This window comes from Bactrocera latifrons, unplaced genomic scaffold, assembly GCF_001853355.1.
Source record: "Bactrocera latifrons isolate USDA-ARS-PBARC rearing strain unplaced genomic scaffold, ASM185335v1 scaffold_70, whole genome shotgun sequence".
Taxonomy (NCBI): Eukaryota; Metazoa; Arthropoda; class Insecta; order Diptera; family Tephritidae; genus Bactrocera; species Bactrocera latifrons.
Genome location: NW_017537379.1, coordinates 691,691 through 713,124, shown reverse-complemented (window position 1 = coordinate 713,124; position 21,434 = coordinate 691,691). Strand labels below are relative to the sequence as shown.

Here is a 21,434-nt window from a genome sequence, read left to right as displayed (position 1 = left end):
AATTTAATTAATTACTTTAATTTGGGTAGCGTGACCTTTTCAATTTGCAAATAAACTTGCGATCTCACATCAGATTATGCAATTTCCTTAAGTTTTACCTACATGCCACAATATTCATTAACAGTGTTGCAACTTTACGAAAATTTTAGACGTTTTTGAGTTAATAAATGTTACATTTTTTTCAAAGCAACAGTGCAACGAGTACTAAGAAATGTACACAAATTTTCCTAAATACTTCCTTTTCATTACTAATGGCAACCTATTTGTATGGTAAAAAAAAATTGAACATAGCAACACTCCTGATGAGTGCAATACATTTTCTGTAATTACCTTGTAAATCGACACGAAGCTTATTGATTAGCTTGTTTGGCAAAGCTGCAGACTCGACGCGACATTCAATATCTCTCGCCAGATCGTCACGTGACAACTCCAAATTCAATTCCAAAGTAGCAGTAAACAGGCCATCCGTCTCAACATAGGATGCGGAATCTGTGCAAAATAAAACAGAAATTTATATTAAAAGTATAATTAATTAAAATTAAAATTACATATATTTTTAACAAAATTGTTATACATATGTATGCACTCATTTGAAAAAACAAAACTGATCAGAGTAATTTTTATGTCATCTTAAGACATTTTTATTGACAAATTTTATTAATAGCACCTATACCGATCTTTATCATGACACCGAGATAAAGGTTGCATTTTAAATTCCAAACAGTTTTTGGGGTCTGAGATACTAGTTGATAAGCTATTAATGATATACATACATACATCAGTCATGAAATTTTCAACCATTTTTAATTGAAAACTAAATGAAGTGGAATTAATATTATGTCGGACATTCTGACGTGAGCATTTTTCGTTAGTTCTTCTTTATTATAAAACTTTCAGAGGAATTTTATAATAAAAAATAGTGATTATTTCAAACTATAAAGGCTGAAAAAGGAGTTCTTTCTCGATGATGCTGCTTCCTAAGCTGCTTGAAGGAAATTTAACTTATTTCTTTAACAATCTGAGAGGAAGTAAATTCGAAAAATATAAGAACTGGAGTTACATACATTGGCATACTAAATATCTTTTTTAAGAGATGTTAGTTATTATATAGGCTCAATGAGCGTTATTGCAAAAAATTACAAGATGAAACAGTCAGAAGGACAGTCCAACTTAAAGTTTCGTTTTATACTTCTTGAATGGTGTAACTGATTGTTTTGAAATATTGTATTTGTGTTCATTTAAAGTTCTGCTTACTTAGATCATAAAAAACTTGCGCTAATTTTTTAGAAATTGCACTGAAGAATGTTTTAAATATTTTAAAAGTTTTAGGCGCAAAATAAAACGTTGAGTTTAGTCCATAAGTTTTATACTTTACAAATAGTACGCTCCAAAAAAATCATAAAAATTTGACCTGCAATCAGGCCTTTTTGAACTCAAGTAACTTTTCTATTACACTTCTTTTGATTTCCACCTCTTGTAGCTGTCATCATTAACAGTTGAGTCAAAGTGATCTATACCAGACACCTTAACTACACCAACAACAATTAAGACGGAGGCATGAACGTATAAAAATGTAATTGAGCAAATCACTTAAAAGGTCGCACGTAGAAAAGGACGAATTTAGATAACGGTTAAAAAGTGAACGAAAAGAGATTATACTTTGTGAAAGTGTAAATAAATTTCTAAAATGCGCAGTATACTCCAAGTCGGATGAAATAAATTGAGTAAATGGCCAACAGAAGAAAAAAAAGAATATCTTTTAAGATTAATGTTGTTGGAAAAAATAAACCTCGCCGGAAATTATTAGCGAAATCAGAAACTTCACATAGCCATAAAAAGCGTTGGAGAATTAAAAAGCATCTCGTTTAATGCAAGAAATTGCACCAAGAAGTATGCTTAGGTGTACGCTCGAGTGGAATTTGCTTTGAATCGGGCTTCTTGCTTTTGCTGCGATACGCGTAAGTATTTTGCCCGGAATTCCGTTGAAGTAATGGCTTGTCTCTTTGGCGCATTAATTTTTGCTATAAGCATGTATACCTAACGCAAGAATCTGCTGAGTGTTGTAGGTGTATATGTATGTCCTGCTCTACGCCCGGTCAGGCGGTGACTAACGTGCTTTGCATTACACTTTTGTTCGGATTCTTTGCACCTTCCATTTAGAGCTTGTTTTTATTTTATTATCTTTGCTTACTGCTTAAAACAACCAATTAATTTGGTGGCACAATCATAGTTAAGAAGGTTACCAGCGGTGTGAAGAGGGCAAAAAGGACATCCAAGAAGAGTGAGCGCCATTTTTAAGCTACGCCAGCGAGTAAGCTGAGAAATTTAATGCAATTGCTTTTTTATGCATGGCAATAAAAAGATTTTATTAGCTACGGTCTCAGGGATTCTACAACAACACTCGGTTGTGCCAGTGTGTGTGTGAGCTTCTGGTGAACATTTTGTGCTTTTTAACGGGTGCTTTTTCGTAACTTGTGCGCACCACAGTTCATCCTTAAAAGAGGACTTAGTGTGATCCTTTCACACTCGCAAGGATTTTATTTCTTTTTTTTCTTCGTATCTCGCTGCATGTGTACCTCTATTGAGCGTTGTCTGATAAGACGCTGCTAAAATCCACAAATTTTTTATGCGTTCAACGCATTTTTTTCGTTTGCTAATAAATTTCACAGCAGACACGCATTCGTCTTGCTCGACTGAAGCCGCATCGTGCGGTGCAATAAGAAGAGTAGAATATGATACATTCAAAGTGTTAAGTCCGCCACCGAAGTTTTCTCGGCTTACGCTGGGCGTGTATGGTCGTAAATTTCTGTCGTGCGTGTTTCAGCAGGACTTTTGACTGAGATTAGCCTTAAGTGGCAGCTCAAGTGGTTGACCTGCACCAGCACATAAAAGGTGAAAAAAAAAAAAATTCACGCACACACCTACAAAAATAATATAAATGCTTAAATTTTACGCGAATCGATTTTTATTTTGAGCAGACTCACTCCAGTAGAACTGAGTTTACAACTAGTGAAAAATAAGTAATTGAGAGCATCTACAGGGAATGATGTCAACTTGGTTGCTATAAACTAAAATTCATTGGCAGCCCTGAACTTGATAACCCAAGAAAACACAAGATATAATATTACTTGCTAATAAAGAAAACATGGCTTCCTGCCTGAAGGTGTTTGGATTGAAGTTATACAGAACTCTAAACAGAAAGATCTCTGACTATTAGGAAAGCTTAATGATTTTTAACAGACTTGGGGTCAAGAAATTTCACTTCCGTCCGCACTAAATAACATATAGAGCATCCGGCTATCGTTAACAGAAAACACTTGCAGTTTTTATAAAAATTAGAAATCATGTTATTCATAGCTTTTCTTTTCTTTTATTTACCTTTAAGTTCCTGAACTTAAAGCAAACTTTATCTATTTTGAGTTAATTATGTAACTAATATTGTTGATTGTTAGTGTGAAAATGTTCATGTACTTACGCGTCAGTAGTCGCTTATTCCCCCGCCACCAGCCGACCTGTGGTTGCGGTCGTGTATTCTGTACGACACACGACACTTTTAGTGATTGTCGCTCCTGCATGGGTCCAATGACGGAGCCATTCTCGATGCGATCGCCCTTCTCATCCAGAATCACAACCTCCTTTGGTGGCACTGCTCAGTCAACAACAATAACCAAATAGTCGTATGCGCAAATTACGCCAATCGCCACGTTGTCGGATGTACATATGTATGCGTGTGTGTGGGTGGGTGTGTAATGATGCGTTCGTCGTTTGAGTGTTGTATAGATGTTACACAAGTGTAACGGTTATCAGGTTGTGTGTGTTGTAGGTGGCAATAGGACAGATACATTTAGGTGAATGTTGTGTTGTAGTGTTTGTCGTTGCGTTGATAATACAGCAAGTGTTTTAGGGATTGGTATTTGCGGTAGTTGTTGTTGTTGTAGTAGTTGATTTATTGTGTTGATACATTCAAGAAGAATTCGTGAGTTTGTAGAGGCAAAATTAATAATTGAGTAAATCTTACGGAACTTCATTTATAAACTATAAAAAGTAATATTTCTTTGAAAAAGAAAAACTGATTCTCTAAATAACACAAATTTTTTAGATTATTTCTTTTTAATAAATTTTTAAACAAAATATATTTTGAACTAAAATTCCAATCATTTGAAATTAGATTGAAACGATTTTCCACTCAAACCTAAGGGGAAAGTTAAAAACAGAAGGAGAATAAAACGAGATTGCAAGTGCCAAATGAAATGAAAATGAAACGAAACAATAACAACTAAAGCTAAAACTAGTTTATTCCATTTGAACTATATAAAAAATTGTGAGTTTTATAAAAATTGTTTTGTTTAGTAATTTACCAATATTTTCTACGTTTTTGTTTTTGAAAAAACGGTTAATTTGCATTTTGATTTAATTTTTCGTGTGAGTTTTTAGCAGTAACATAATAAAATGTAACGAAAGATCACAAAGTAAACGAATTTAAAGTTATGTTGTATGCACACATTTCAATTTGACATTCATTGATTCAATCCGATTTAATTGGGTTTGGCGGGTGTTAAAGGCGAGTTTTTTTGTATTTTTGTTTTTTTGATTATTTGGTATTCATACAGGCATATATTTATATTTAATTTATTTTGCATATATGTAAAACATTGCATTTGCATTTGGCATATACAAATCCATGATGATGATGTTGACGAGCGTTTTTGATTTAGTTTTGTAGTAGTAGTAGTATTACGAGTACGAGTAGTAGTAGAAGAGAGCGGTGGGAATGGGGTTTATCAAAAGTACAATCAGTTAAAAAAATCGCATGATATTTTATTTTTGTTCAATGAATTATGAAATCCAAAATGAAAAAAAAAAAATAAATAAAATATTATTTACAAAATAAAATTGCATTCAAAATTTTATGAATTATAAATTTTAAGCGCATGAAAAGCGGACAGTGATTTAGTAAGTGATGTAACACAATATCGGAAAAGAAAGAGCATTCACTGTTTTTATTGAGCAATGAAATTTGTAGTAAAATATTAAAACTTTATGCAACGCTGAGATGACATTCACATTTGATAATTTTTTGTGTTGCGAACATTATTGGAGACTATAAAAAAGCGTAAAACAATTTTAATAGTGTTAGTAGTAATTTTAATTGAGTTAGTAGGTAATAAATGAGCGCAGAATGAAATAAGTGAATGAAGGAACGAATTTTTAGTGTACCTCTTGCGAGCGAAAAAACGCACTCGGTTTGAATATTTTTCATCAATTTATATTTTTATTCGGAAAGTTTCTTGAGAGTTAGAACAAATACGGTCATAGAGTTTATAATTTCAGCCATAGAAACGGGTTTTACAATGTTACATGCTAAGTTTACGATTTTTTTTGCCCAAAGTGTGAAAATGTAAAACATTTGGTTTTGAGAGGCGAATTACCTGTATTTTTAAAATAAATTGTCATAAGTGCCTCTTTATTAAGTAAGTGATTAAATGAAGATCGGAAATCAGAAACAGCATTTGCTGACCGAATTCAACAAAACTAGCTTAAATCATCAGTCTTACGAGCTATTATGAAAACTGGTTTGTAAACGCATGAAAAGTTTCCATTATGAGATATAAGTTGCTTTCGTTTAAATGATTTAACGAAGCTACCAAACCAAATGTAAATACACCGATAGTTTGAAATGATTGTGCAATTCGCTACTCTTTAAAGCTTGGCAGCTTGTTCTTCTATGTTTGAGGCTTACATTTATCAAACCGTTTTGACAATTATTAAACAATATGTAAATCTTACATTCGAACGTACTTATGTTTTAGAGATTAGGGTTCTCTTTATTAATGTGCAAATGACTTAAAAATACTAAAAACCGAAAATTGTTTCATATCGCATGTGTGTTAGTGCAAATAGGGTATAACAAAAATTGGTATTCCTACAAGTAATGACAACTCTATGCAAAAAACAACAACACATACAGCAGTTAGCATGCAAAGCGCAAAATACAAATGTTTAATATTTTCGGTGGACATAGCAATATTTTTTTATTCATTTATTTGACAGCAAACTTAAAGAGGTAAAAGCCAAAAAAACAAAAAATAATAAGTGGCAAGTAAAAATATATTAAATAAAGCACAAAGTAGATTACACAAGAAGATAATCATGCAATTTCGCAACTTAATCAAAAAGAAAAAAAATTTGACATGCAAAATGCAATTAATGCAACAAATTACGCTTTTTCAGGAAATAAATTTATACGGCAAATAAGTAGTTAAAGTATAAACCATACAAATTGCGAAAAAAATTTAGAAAAGTGGAAATTATTTAACTTACCTAAGACATTCAACTCGACACGATAGCCGTTGAAATTATCACACGTTTCGATTGGTATAAGAAATGTTGTATCACAAAGATAGATATCCTCATCAGATATTTTTAAGTCCTTTATTACTAATCTAAATGGATTTTGCTCCACTGTGACTCTGCAAATAATATTAAGAAATGTTTAAAAAATTCATAAAATAAATTAAGTAATACAGTATAGTTTCGAAAGGGTAAATTGGTGTTTCGTTATTAATGTACCGTCCACAAATATATATTTAGTCAGGGCGATTTTTGAAAACTGTAAATTTATTATTAAAGTAGGCATGAATTCTACTCTATAAGAGTTTTAGGTACAAGAGTAATGCACCCAAAAGTATGTCAGCTTTTTTATAGTAATTATAGATCACTTTAACGGGGGCGATCAAGTCTACACTTAATACTCATGGTTTGCTGAAAATCCCTTAATATTTACATAGAAGTTTTTCGAGAATTTTCGCTTTTTACTATCATATTGTATATTCTATGTATGAACAACTGATAAAAACTAGTGTAATAAAATAATAAACTATTGAATAATATTAAGTGTTGTGTGGCTTCCATCACTTTATAGCACATATTCAAGGATGGTTCAACTTTGTTTTCATATAAAGTGCAATGAACAGAAGTATTGTGGAAACGAGTCCAGACTTTTATTGAAGCAATATTGTCTAAAAATTACTTGATTGGCTTACGCTGAAGCTAACTGAGCACCCACACATTCGGATGCTTTTACTGCAGGCTCTTTAGTGTGGCTATTTGGAGAGAAAGTCCTTGGAACCCTTCTGAGAACAAGGCAAACATATGTATCAAATGTAATACTTTTCTTTCGGATTGATCGCAGATGTTGCGAATAAAATATAGAGAACTAGCCCTGTTCATATTAAACAAAATTAAGAATATGCTTTTAGATTGTAAAAAAATTCTCTGTTTTACGACTTTTAAAATTTCACAAAAGATAAAAGATATTATTTTTGTGCCCCTCTTAAAATTATTTCGTTACAAGTAGTGTTTAAAACCAAATTTACACTCTTTTAGAATAACTAACAGATAATAGTGGCATGAACACACTTTCGAGTTCCTAGCCATATTAGAGCCCAGCTTCCAATAATTGTTTACAAAACTTTTCTTATAACTATTGATTTTAGCCGACGCATTAATTTATGCTAAACGAAAAAAACGGGAAACCTCTTAAGTTTTTTTGTAAGATAATTTTATATTATTATATATTTTCTAATATAATTTCACATTACCTGTTCGCATACTCGTCTGATACGCTCGTCACATTGCTGTCGCCTAATAGCATCGCCCCAATGCGATCGTCGCCCTTAAACCAGTTTATCGAGTGCAGATCACCGCATTTGGCTTTGTTGACCGGACAGGGTATCACCACCGATTTGCCTTCGTGTTCGCTCAGTGTTTCATCTGCAATTGTTTAAAATTTTTTTTAGATGGTATTATAATTGGTAACGGTTGAGGATGGAAATCGCATAAATTTGCTTAGAACTCTAAAATTTAACTTTAATATGTTATTAGAAAAGTGACTTCTTTACGAACTGATTTGTATCGTTTATCTAGCCGTTTTAGATATTAAACAACAACAAGACAAAATTTACCTCTGGGCTTTTATAAATATGCTAAATCATTTGATGAAGTTATTTAGAGATTCAAATTTAGAAATAAATATGTGAGCTACAAGCCTTTAGCACACGAATGAATGAAATTCCGCTTACTAAAACACGAAAAAGAAATAAATAAATCTAAGCGAAAAACTAACATTTAAGGTCCTTATGTGGGCACACCTACACAATCGAAAAGAGATGATAATAAAAGGGAAAATATGTGGCAAATCAAACATATCCTTGTCACGCTTAACTGACTACGGTCACATAGGAAATAAAGTTGTTTTCTCCCCGACTCAAAAGGACCAAAGTTTTACATATTTTTCTGGTTTGCACTCTTTTTCCTTTCGTATGAGTAGCGGTTATCAGAGGTTGCGTCTCCCGCATGACACAGATAAGCTGCGAATAATTTACTTTTGAATATATGCATGTATGAAATTCATACAACTCAAATGGCCAGATAAAGCTGGTAGCGCGGACTGACATCGGTGAGGATGTATGTATGTGATATACGAAGGAAGCAGAATTGTACGGAAGTTTGGAAACTTTTTTTTGTTATTGTTGCCAGCATCAGCTGCTGCTGGCGAACAACTGTCGCTAATGTTATTTTATTTTCTTTTGATTCGTTTGTGTATTTTTTTCCGTTTCCTACGTCTTTTGTATCAATGTGTCCCGTTGAATGAAGTGATTGCGTAAAATGCCGTTAGTCATAAATTCAAAAGAGCATCTCAGGCCAATACATGTACACACACAGTTGACTAAGTGTTAAGATCTATATACTTTTGCAGGGATAATCTATGTAGTTGTGTTGCAAACCAATATTTTGTCAGGTTTGTAAGATTATTTAAAGTTCACTAAATTGGATAAAATTTCCAAAACCTTAAATCACACTTACATGGGTATAAAGTTAGTAAATTCCGCTTAATTCGATTGCAATTTCGGGACTAATATTTCCCTATAATAATTTATCATAAAACAATACCTCCTTTAAAAGAAAGTACGCAAAATTTTGAGTTTTCTAATAAAAAATATTTATTAATTAATTTATATTCCAAGAAATCTTGCTTAACATAAATATACATTTTTTCGATAGATATAGAATCGTCGCAATTAAAAATTATTATTTATAATTTTTCCTTTCATATTTTGTGCCTTAGTAACATTCAATTTTTAGCCCTATCATGTAAGATTACAATAGCATCATGCTACTGATTTCATTGTTCTAGAAATCTTTAGTAAAATTAAATTATTTTGCATGTTCGTCGCTACGACAATTTTTTATTTATCTTATTGAATTTTATCCATTACTCTAAAACGAATAGTACTGTGTGTTCAGCTAATCTCAAGCAACTCGCCTGACTTCGTCATTTCTATATACTAAAGCCACAACCAAGAATAATGTAAAAAATTATAGTTTCCTTGACTGTGGATAAAAGGATCTAAGCTCAAAAGGAATCGGTTTAGCAAGCCCTGATTTGTAGCGATCCGTTAGTTCTTTCGTGTATGATGGAGTCGATACATCTTAACGTCCTTATTGCTTGACTCAGCAGATTCTTATGAGAGCTCTCCAATTGAAACTGGAGCATATTGAATAACATCTGGAGCGATGTTATGACTGACGAAGGGAGATAATACCAGGAATAATTTGAGGTTAATTCCTTTGCAGGATCTAGCGCAAATCTAGTGCATTTAGTATTTATGAAACTGATTCCTTTTGAAATTGAATTCGAACAATCCTGCCAACGAAGTCCCCAAAACACATCAATCTACATTACATACATACATCAACTCTATTATTGCGATTTATATTTTAACGAGCTGAAAATCATACAAGTAGGTCAATAATTGTACTTTTGTGCTCCTTACAATGACTTTTGCATATTCTATTTTCAATGCCAATTAAGCTTTGTATTTCGTCTTAAGTTATTTTAATTGGATTTTTTATTTTGTAGACAAATGCTCATATAAACTTAAAATTTACTCGCAATAGTGTTGTGCTCTAAATTTCAGATGTACCGTGTAATGTATACACGTGAACAAGTTTTTAAGATATTGATATGAAATGTTGTACATGTAATGTTTTGCTCAAGAAGCAACCAATTTTTCGGAATAGCCGTTTTTGGACCACTATAGCTGACCGATCAAAATCAACTCCTCTTTATTTGAGGAAATATATTCACGAGACTTCGCTTGGATTGTTATTCAAAATAACGAAACAATCACCAAAACATTGTGCAAGTTGAAAGAATATAGCATATAGATGACACAAAGGCTAGCCGGTACAAGTCGAGTTCTTGTTAATTGGTGGAGGGCATTATCCGATGTAACAAAAATTTTTGTTTTTCTTGTATTCGAAAAGTAAATCAAGACATATGCAATGTCAATATACATATTTATTTATCTGTCTATATACCTATGTAATATGTATGTATGTCGGATAAATATGCTTGTAATCGTCTAGTAGTTTCGTAATGATGCCATTGCAGTCAATAGAAAATATTTTTCAACCAAAATTCTGTTCATTCAATCAAAAAGCAACAATATATGCATTATACATATACATCCAACTAAATACGGAAGAGCGATCTAATATTTCACATGCGCAATGACATTTTTTTCATTTTCCAAATTTACGAAGCGCACCACACACATATCCATCAGTTGCCATAGCAAGGATCCAGCGGAGATAAAATCAAAATAAAATAATAGCAATCATGTCTAAGTTGAATGGTCCGTTGTAAAAATTGAAAAATATTGTGTGCAAAGACGCACAACGCATTACACTTGCCAAATAAGATGAAGACGGAGCAGAAGACCGGCATGTAAGTGAGATTTGAGTTGGCAACAACAAAGAGCGAACCACAAGATAATCTAATATGGTTCTTGAAGTAAGCAGCAGTTAAGAATCAACGTCGAGACAACCACTTCAAACGCTAACACACACTCACTTGCACACACACAAACCAAATATATATATCCCGCATTGCTAGTAAATAAATGAATGAATGGACAGTTGGAAGCCCAGACGTTTGCTTCTATAGCTCCAAACGATTATAAATATTGCAACTGCGCCCAGCCAACGCCCGACCAGCGATGGCCTACGTTTGCTCAAACTGAGTGATTTCGGTTAAGTGAATGGACAGTTTTATGGTGAACAACTCTCTTATATGGTTAAGAGTATACAGTTATGGCTGAAGATGTGGCTTGAAGATACTAATACTTACTGGCTGTCTTTTCAAACTGCACACATACTTAGACATATCCATATAGAACAAATAAACACAAGTTTCATATTCTAAATCACACTTGCTTAGCTGAAATAGTTTTGATAAGTTTTATTATAGCATTTTACTAAATAAATGGATAGAGCTTTTATATATTTTGCTCATTAGTGATTATTTACAGAGAAGCAAAACACACACGACCCTATATGAAATATAACGAAATATCATTTAAAGTTCAGGTATTATTAAAGCAACATCCTAAATATAGACTCTTATAAGGAAAGAATTGCATAAACAAAAATGAAAGCTTCTGTTGTCATATTTAATCTTTGTCATATAAATTGTATGTTATGGGAGTAATGAAACCATTCAAGCGATAAATCAAATAAATATTCACTAAATAAGTTATAGTTTTTTAAGGGAAATTCTTATAAGGTGAAAGCTCTATGACATTGAAATCAAAACAGATACACCAGTTGACATTTAAAATTCCGACACTGCCGCTCTGTAGCTCTTAATTATTACCAACGAACGTATTAGTTTGTATTTCATACTCTATAGTGGTTCTTATAGTGAAATTCTTAGCTTTGCCGACTAGATGTCCACCAAGTCTCGCATCAATTGTTTATATTATGCCACTAAATAAAAATATAAGCGACGTGTTACATCTGTCATCCTAGTTTGACCAGAACTGCTATAATATTGAGCTTTGTGTTTGGAGACAAGTTTTTCAATGAAAGTTTCCACCAAATATTTTCGAAGTCGGCGTAATAAATTTGCAGTTCTTCCAGCTACATGCACTAGCGTCAATCCGAGATGAAGTTTTGTTAGGATTTCCATGAAAAAATCTTTTGGTTCAATATATAGATTTTTTGAAGCTTACCACCACGATTTCGATTGCGTTTTATATTAGCCACTCGCGAATAAGCAAACTGCTTCAGCAGTCAAAGCAAAAATAAAACTATGTTTACTAAAAAGGCGGCTAGAAAGCTTTTCTACTTTAGCGACCGGAAACGGAAATAGAATTATAAAAGCCAAAGCTCGTCAGCTAACCAATTGGACAGAGATTGAAACTAAAAATCCACAAAGCCAAATAAAAAACAAAAAAATACGCGAGCACACTTATACAACTCTACAAAAGGGCAAACCACAAATGAAAATGTAGGAAATGGCAAAGATAAGAAAATATTTGTAAATGGCTTAAATACCACAGAAACCTCCGCACCCAGACACACACATTTGTAATATAGCTGAGACGAAAGGCAAGTGGCTCTGAAGTGGCTGCGAGATACTAGTGGTGAGCAGAGCTGCTTGAATTTTGATTTCGTGCACCAAAAAGTGGGCGAAAATGTTTGTCGAAGAACTTGACTCGGCGAGACGCTGTGAGTGTTTATTTCATAAGGAAAAATTGGAAATTTATGAACAGGAAACCGCACCCACTTACCGCCACCACCAGCTGCTCTAATACATTTGATTGGATGTGTGTATGTTTATATATACTTTGGCCCCACCGAGTGACACCAATGCTTGTACGCAGGCGGTGTGCGAAAACTTTTGGCTAGCACTGCAGTTGGGCGAAGTGCGATTTACGGCCATTGAAATCAAAGTTTAGTGTTGTTTGAGTTGATTGCTTGCGTGGAGACGGACAAGCGGTCAGATTGTGTATAAATGTGTGTGTGCAAAGTGTGCGGGTGTGGCTGCTTCGCCCAGAGAAATTTTGGATATACTATTGCGAAAATCATACAAAAACACACTCATATATATATATGAATGTGCATTTGTATTTGTATGTCAAGCAGAGCACGAATAAAGTGAGGCGCGCATCAGGGAATATAGTTAAGCCGTTGATAACATTTTCTCTATAATTTGGTGAATATTTTCTTAATAGAAAAGGCGAAGCTTCTGGGCATTAGTAAGCGCTTTCCTTTGCTCGCATAAGAGTGCCCAAATTAGTGACACACACAGAGTGTGTTGTGCCTTTGATATATGTACTAGAGTACTTGAGTACTTGTGCAGTGGTGGTGGTGTGGTTGTGATCTTCAAGTGGACGTGGTGGCAGCAGCCGGATGTGGCGCTGCACAAGCGGTTGTACAAATTAGTTAAAATGTGCGAAAATGAAAAATGAGGTGATAAATTCTCGCAGCAAACGCCAACGACAAGTGTATGTGTTTGTAGTACGGTGATTTGAGTGGATAAGCGGCCAAAATAACTGTCTGCCTGGATTGAAGCTGAGGGACGCAGCTGATGGCGCATAGATAAACGGGTGAAAATGAATGAATGTCTGAAGAGACAGTCGCTATATATATCATATATGAACGTCAGTAAAGCGCCTTAAGTGTTGCACAGAGAGGCGCGCGCACACAAGCTCTCATAAATATTCTGCACACATAGTGGATAAACATATATCTTGCCAAAATTAGTTATTTTCGCTCACGTCGTTGTCAAGGATAAAAGGATAATCGTTCTTGAGCTTAATTTAGTAAAGTAATATTTGCGGATTTGTGCAAGAGTTCTCTGTGTGAAAAATATAAATACACGTTGCACACACAATCATGTAGAAAGTAGCTAGCATAATTTGGAGCCAAATACAAATATTTTTTTGCTCATTTACGAACGGTACATATAGACGCCAAAATAAGGAAATATTGTGATTGGGCGCTAAGTCAATGTTGTGTTGTTGCAAGGTGAGCGGTGTACGTGACAATTTCTATTAAGGCTATAAAATTGCGACTTGAAGCCATGTCGAAAGCTGTGCTAATGATTATACTGCGACGTGTTGATTGAGATTGAAATGACTTGGTATTAATTTGGAATTAAAAAATATTAGAAATGCTTGGTGTGTGAGTGACAAAATATTTATAGTGACAAGAAGGCGTGTCAATTGAAAACTTTTAATCTTTAATCTCAATTTTGGCTTCAAAAGCTCCGGTATGAAAGCTTCCAAATCATTCAAACCTTTCGAAAAAATTTTCTGGATTTGGAATACCTTAAAAAGAGAAAATAGCAAAACGAAAACAAGCAACAATATTAAAATATGTTGTTGAATCCATAATCCTTTGTAGCTTAGTTGTGATATTAATGCTTATCCAAGACCTTGGTGACAAGATTCTAGTCTTGAGCATTTAAGCACAATGAACTCAAATGTCGCTTTTAAAATATATATATATTTTTAAGTTTGGAAGATTTGCGTAGTCGAGTTGGAGAACGGCTAAGGAATTAAGGACCGAAATATCTCAGAATGTTTTTTTGGACGTAATTTAACAAATTTTGATATTTTTTTCAATATTTCTTTAGTTTAGTCTTAAATCCATTTAAAAACAAGACAAGCTCAGGGAAGTGATTTAGCTGTTTTGGTGATACGTTACTCTTTAGTACGCAGGCATACATATCTTTTCAGGAATGTACCAAAGCATTAGCCAATGGGTTCGGGTGATCTCGGATTTTATGTATATGTAATATTTCATTCTGCTGTCCTCTACTTCCTTTCATAGGAATACCAAAGTATTTACGGATATTTTCACTACGTAGCCATAGCGAACAAGTGATTGTTCTAAGCATTTTCGATTAGAACCTTTGTATTATATCAATATTAGATGCACAGGTCGTACCTCTCAGTTGAAAACCATACATCCAAATCGGCTTTATGGCCATTATATAAAAGCACTGTATTATTAGGCTAAGTTAGTATATATATTTAAAGGAGAATTTAAAGCTGGAGCTTTTATCTTCATTCAAACTATTTTACAAAACGTTTTTTCTCTCCACGTTGGTTTCATCATTGCTATCTTACACTGTACATACATCACAATAGAAAACATTGAAAAGAAAACAACAGACATTGGAGGAGCGTAGCCAGATTTGCTTCAGAACAACTTATCTATATTTTTTCTTGCAAATCCACAGCTTAAATCAAGAGCCAACCACCACAATCCACACATCATCCCTACCTGCTGATCTATACTGCTAAACTAGCACCCTTTAAAATTTCTATACAAAGCTAATTTAAGTCTATTGCTACAATTCCTACACTTATTCAACACAATGACTTCAGGCATTCCAGTCGACTTTTATTAACCGAATTTAATATCGATTAATTGATTGATGGAGCAAATCATAAATACGAGATGAAGGTGCGACTGGTCTGTTAATTTTCTTTCTCTCCAACGATTTTTTATGCGCTTATACACTTGTGTGAATTTCCCCATATTTTTGCTTGTTCTTTTGCTGCCGCCATTGCTTCCGGTTGGTGGTCCTAGCACGGCCGGCTGATTGGCAGTGCTTCGTGCGTTTCTTATTTTCCGTAGCACCGCAACCACGCGCGAACGCAAGAAAATGCGCGCCTGAAGAGAGCTCAGGGAAATTACAGCGCTGGCTCACACACACACACATAAATGCAAATACACGAATGTGTATTCCAATTCATGTATGTATATGTGTGTGTGTGTGTTTATTTTCGTTAAGCGAATTGATTGAACGTGCAGCGGCGGCGTTGGCGAAGTTCAAGATGCAGAATGGATAGGTGAAAGAAGATGGAATAGGTGTGTGTGCCAAAGGGAAAACAAGCAAAATTACTTGCGAAGCAATCACTTACTTATGTACACGCTTACAACTACACACACGTGCATAAATTTAAGTATGTATTACATGAATAAATATATTCGTAAAGGGAATAACGCAAAGCGCAAACGCTCTACAGCGACAGCAACAGCATAACGCCGTTCGAACGTTGTTGGGGGGATAACAAATTGATTGTATTGCATACTTTTTTGCTGCTTGACTGAGTAAAGTGCGCGCCAGCATGTCAGCAATACTCAGTTCGCCGGCAACACACAGCCATCCGTACGATGTATAATACGTGTGTGTGTGTGTAAGTGGTAGTGTGCGCCAGCATATATGCATAAATCGCTGAGGTGTAAAACATGCCATCAGCAGTTTTAATAGAATTTCGTGTTTGAACACACCATATACTTACGCACATTTATTTACCGTTGAGTATGCCATTTTGATATGCAACGAGATGAAAAACTGAAGCATTCGAAAATAATAAAAAGTGATGCATACTTCAGGGATGCATAAAATGGTGATTTAGCACAGCTAGAAAGCGCACGCCGAATTGGAGGTGTGTACACAAATATTAAAGCATAATTTGAGGCGCTTAAAGCGATAAGCCACAATGTAGCGCGCATTTATAGGGATTTATGGCAACATATATTGTTCAATGCCTGCAACGCGCTTTTAATATTTATACTTCGAGTCTCGGCAACAACAAAACATTAGAACAACGTATGGTTTGCTGATAAAATACATATTAGTCGTCGAAAAGAAATGCGAAAACAATATGGCGTCAGTGTGAAAAATATTTGAATTTTCGTTATAAATGAAAATATTTGCACATGAGCAGCTACAGAGATTATAAGGCGCCCCATAAACAAGTAATGAAGTTATTACTCCCTCTACTCGCACATACATATAATATATGTGTATATGTGGGTCTTGAAATCAAGCATTAATGGTGTGCACATAATTTCTTTTTATATATGCAAGAGCATAAATTCTTTTAACGATAGACCACAAAAAAGGACGTAGATAAAAAATGGCAATTGAAAATGCATTAAGTTGATAAATGTGTAGCATATATTCAGGCGCTCATTTTTGGTAAATAACATTTAATGATGTTTATATAAAGTTTTTTGTTGTTTTGTCATTTAATTTAATGCAACTAATTTTTTTGACACCTCCTGCTCCGCCGTTTGCATACTCTTGCAACATGTTGCTATAGAGTATAACACAGTCTGCCGATCCGTCTATCCGTCCGTTCATTAGGGCAAATGATGACTTGAGTAAAACTATGATATCTTGATGGAACTTGGTAAACATGCTCTTTGATAACGGAAGACGGCTGGTATTGCGGATGGGCGGAATCGGATCAGTGCCACGCCCACCAAACGCCATTAATCGAAAACCCATAAAGTGCCGTAACGAAACTCCACAATAAGATAAAATGCTGTAATTTAGTAGAACGAATTGCAATAACGAGACCCCGCCCTCCAATAAGTTTAATGTCCATGCCTCCTAAAGTTGTCCGTTTTTTATATTCTCTTTCTCTGAAAATATTTTATAATATGAATTTAATATTATAAAATATTTCCGCAAAATTACAAGCTCTTAACTTTTGACCAGAAGGGAATATTCCAGAAAAAGATCACAATAATTGGTTGGTATGGGATATATTGTGATACGGTGGCCAATTTTCTTAATTTTGACTGTCATTGTTAAGTTTGTACTGGAGAGTAGTTCTGCAAAATTATCTACATACTTCTTCTTTATTGGCGTAGACACCGCTCACGCGGTTATAGCCTAGTCTTTGTCTACCTGGTTTTTCGAGCGGAGCGGAGTCAGGCAGCCGGAAATAAAATAACTAATAATCAGTTGTATGGGAGACATTTGATATAATAATACGATCTGGCCGATTCCGATAAATAATGAATAGAATTTCACAACCCAGCTATCTGTTAAATTTCCTTCGCACATATCAAAATCTCACGAAGTAATTTGTATAATCTCTAAAAATTAAACTTTTAGGCAAATTTGTGCAGAATGATCCATAAACCAACTCGTTCTAGAATCTAATAGAATGATTTTCAAACTTTCGGCCAACTCTGTACCGCATATATTGGGAAATATGTGAGTTATCTAAATACACTTGAGAAAACTTTTCGTACCCCATATAACTATTCTCAAATATATGTATACTTGATTTTACTCCTTGTAACCTTATATTGGTGATAGAATGTGTAACACTTTCAGACATAATTTTTTCTTTTTTAAATAATACATCGTATTGCAAAAATAATATAAAAAATCGAGTGAAAACTACATACCTAATGTAAGATCTTCGAACTCCTGACAAAATTAACTGCACGCATAACATTGGCTATGCTATAGTTCAATGCCGAAAATATGTGAATTTGGTGTACGAATTACCCAAACTTCCACTTAGTACTGCGTATAACGATTTTTGTTATTCTAACAGATACCGAATATGTCGGTAAGTGTATGAGTTATATGTGTATAAAATTTCTTGGATTCAATCCTCTGGCTGATGTTTTGCAACTTAAGGTATTTCTTTGGTTATCATTTTTGTAAGCTGCAAGAGTAAAAAATTGCATCCGAAATTAGAGAATCCTTACTTGCATTTTTGTTTTGTTCTTTAATTCGATTTAGTATCTTTTAGGTATGAAGCTTATTCCATATTGGGTTGATCTAAACCCTAAAAAAAAGGTGCTCTTCCGAAATGATGAAGAACTAAGTAAACTTGCTTATCAAATATGAATGCATATACAGAATATATGAAATGTGTAATTTAATATAACAATTTTTGTTTAAGTCAAATAAAGAGATTTATAATTAAATTATATTTTCTGCTGTTTCACAACCATCGGAAGTACGATTTCTTTGATATTTCACACGTAAATTTGAGTTATTACTAATCCGGCTCAAAACTTATTTGAATTTAAGGTCACCTTTCAGTATAAGAATTGGATTATTTGATTGAAAGATGGTCTATAAAGTGCAACCCTACTAACGCAGCTGCCAGGGTAACGGCCAAATCCTAGCACAGTAAAATCACTACAACAATGTACATATATGTATTTGTAATACAATGTATATATAAATGAAAATTGACTAGGCTATCATAACGCTGATGTTTAATTTTTTATACATAAGACTCTGCCTTTTCTGTAAGACAAATGTTGACAAATTCTTAACTTCAATATTACATATGTATATAGGAACTTATTTGCCTTGGCTTCTAAGGAGTTTATGCAATATTAAAATGTAGGTAGGCAAATGCATAAAATAAATCTCAGGCTTCGCTTTAAGCTCCTCTTCACATTTGGCAAACGTAATTTAATACTTGGCATTTAAAAGCCCCTCCGTTGGTATGCTAGTTATGACTTGTGACATGCGCATATAATTTTAATGCTTTTAGCAAGCTGTTACCTTTGTACTTAAATTTGGGCCCAAAATTAATTGAGATATTAAAATTTTAGTAAGAGCATTGCGTGCGAATTAATTAAAGCAATGTGCGTCACGTGTAACGCGGTTGGCAAATAATGGTACTCCTATATAAGTGAATTTATGACAGAACCTGCAAATTGCATAAATGAAAGTACATTTTCTTTACAGCAATTGGTTTCGAAGAAAACCACATGAATCAAATCTAGCTGGAGGAAAATATATTAGTTTAGGAAAAAGAAAAGAAGTTATTTAAAAAAACAAAATCAGTAGCCAAGTCAAACAAAAACGGCATTACAGAAACTTCTCTGATATTGCTTTCTTCGAATTGCGATTTCTCCGCATGCTCGTTTGGTGCATTGCACTCTGGTAAGGAATTCAATCTGAGCTTATGGGTGTGTAAGTCTGAATGCCATTTTTTGAACAACTAATATAGTAAACTTCGAGTGTAGTAGAAAAATAATTTATCTTGAAACCTTAGTATAGTCACCACTCACAAACAAATGTAAAGCTGAAGAAGATCTTACAAATTCTGAGTAAACATTGATCTATGTATAATTTGAGATATTAAAAGGTATTACAAAATGTTTGTCAAAATAAAGTATATAAGAAGGCCTGGTGAAATGTATATAATTTAAAATCAGATTATAGGAGACCAAACCAAAAGCGAAAAGCGAAGAAAAACTACAAAATAACAGCCAAAATAAAGGCATTTAAGATCAATTTACAAATTTTTTTAAACGGGTTGAGAAATATTAAAAATAAATAATATGTAACTCTGCATAATATTATGTAGTTGATGTTTGACTTTAAACATTTCAATAAATGGATAAATTAACAAAAAAAGCTGTAACATTTTCGAGTAAGCCGAAACCGTCTGTCATTTCTAACACTTCACCTCAAATTGATTTAATGCTTGAAATGTTAAAGTCCGCCATTTAAAATCAATAAACCCCAGTTTTTGAGCAATTCAAATCTATTTCACCTTTTTGGGGCAAAGTGATAATTATCTGGCCAACAACAGACATTACATTAACGCCACTGACCACACAAAATGCCCGTAAAAGCACAAGCAACGAATGTAAGAAAGATATTCGCCACAAGCGCGGAAGGCATTGAGGCGACGAATTGTGGGCAGGCGCCGCAAAAAATGTCAACTGATTTCAATCGACAACTTCATCAGACATGATAAGCGCGTTAGCAGGCCACACAGGCAGATATAGAGACGGACATTTGATGTGCTTTGTGAAAAGTGAAGGTGGCTTCCAAAGCTTGATGCCAACACATACCCACACTCAGTCGTCACAAGAGCCATTCGAGGGCTCACCGGGACCGGTGGAAGTATGTACGCTGGCCGGTGTTGACATGAACTTATTAATGGACGTGCGTTGGATATGTAAATGGCAATTGGGAACACATGATTCCATCTTTTGCGCTTTAAATCTGAAACATGTAGGCAAAACATTTGAGACTCACAACGCGCTTTTATCTAAACGTCAGCTAATGCTCCGAATTGTAAACACTTCCAGAAAGTGGTAGAATTACATGAAAGTACAAAGAACGAAAACGAAAACTGAAAATTATTATCTAACGGAGTGTAGGGGAAGTAAGGTGGTAAAACATTTGGACTTTGAAGAGTTTATTAAAGATGCTAGTTGGACCGTTATGCTGTTTGGAACATGAGGGGTGGGTGCGTTTGTAATGCAGCGTGATTTAGATAAGCGGCCATAATGGCAAAGGGTCCATGAGGGGTTTAAACGCAGCTAGTGTATGTATGTATATACGCATTTATTATCACTGCGGTTGTTGTTTAAAAATTTTTTATTGTGCTATTTGTTACTGGTGTTGCTAACAACATTTAGATGTTTATATACCTTCACTCATGTTGGTTGTTGCTGTTGATTGTGGTGTACTTTAATTGCGCACAAGGGACTCATTTCAAACTTGTAAAGTTATCGACAAACTCACAAACGTGTGTCTCCTGTGTTAACAACTCTGTAAGGTTGTATATACACACACCCTTACAAACACATACATGTGTATTTCGTGAGTTATACATAACGTAAATATTTAGTAATGACCACGCTTGAACACATTTCGCCGCAGCTTCTGCAAATGCTCTTTTTGGCCACAAGTGTCAAGGCTCAAAGAGGCCCGGAAAAATACTGTTTTCTGCGACAGTTTGAAAAATTGCAAAAATTATTCTCAACTTGAACCGCTG

At 34.2% G+C, this 21,434-nt stretch overlaps 1 protein-coding gene across 1 annotated transcript in view; it reads right to left on the bottom strand.

The window, feature by feature from the left end:
* LOC108975939 overlaps positions 1-21,434 on the bottom strand; it is a 206,035-nt gene that overhangs the window by 73,297 nt on the left and 111,304 nt on the right. The window contains exons 3-6 of the mRNA XM_018944780.1: positions 7,602-7,773; positions 6,322-6,470; positions 3,476-3,646; positions 331-489 (exon numbers count right to left, since the gene is read on the bottom strand). Of these exons, the coding sequence (XP_018800325.1) occupies positions 331-489; positions 3,476-3,646; positions 6,322-6,470; positions 7,602-7,773 (651 nt within the window). The remainder of the gene's footprint in view (positions 1-330; positions 490-3,475; positions 3,647-6,321; positions 6,471-7,601; positions 7,774-21,434) is intronic.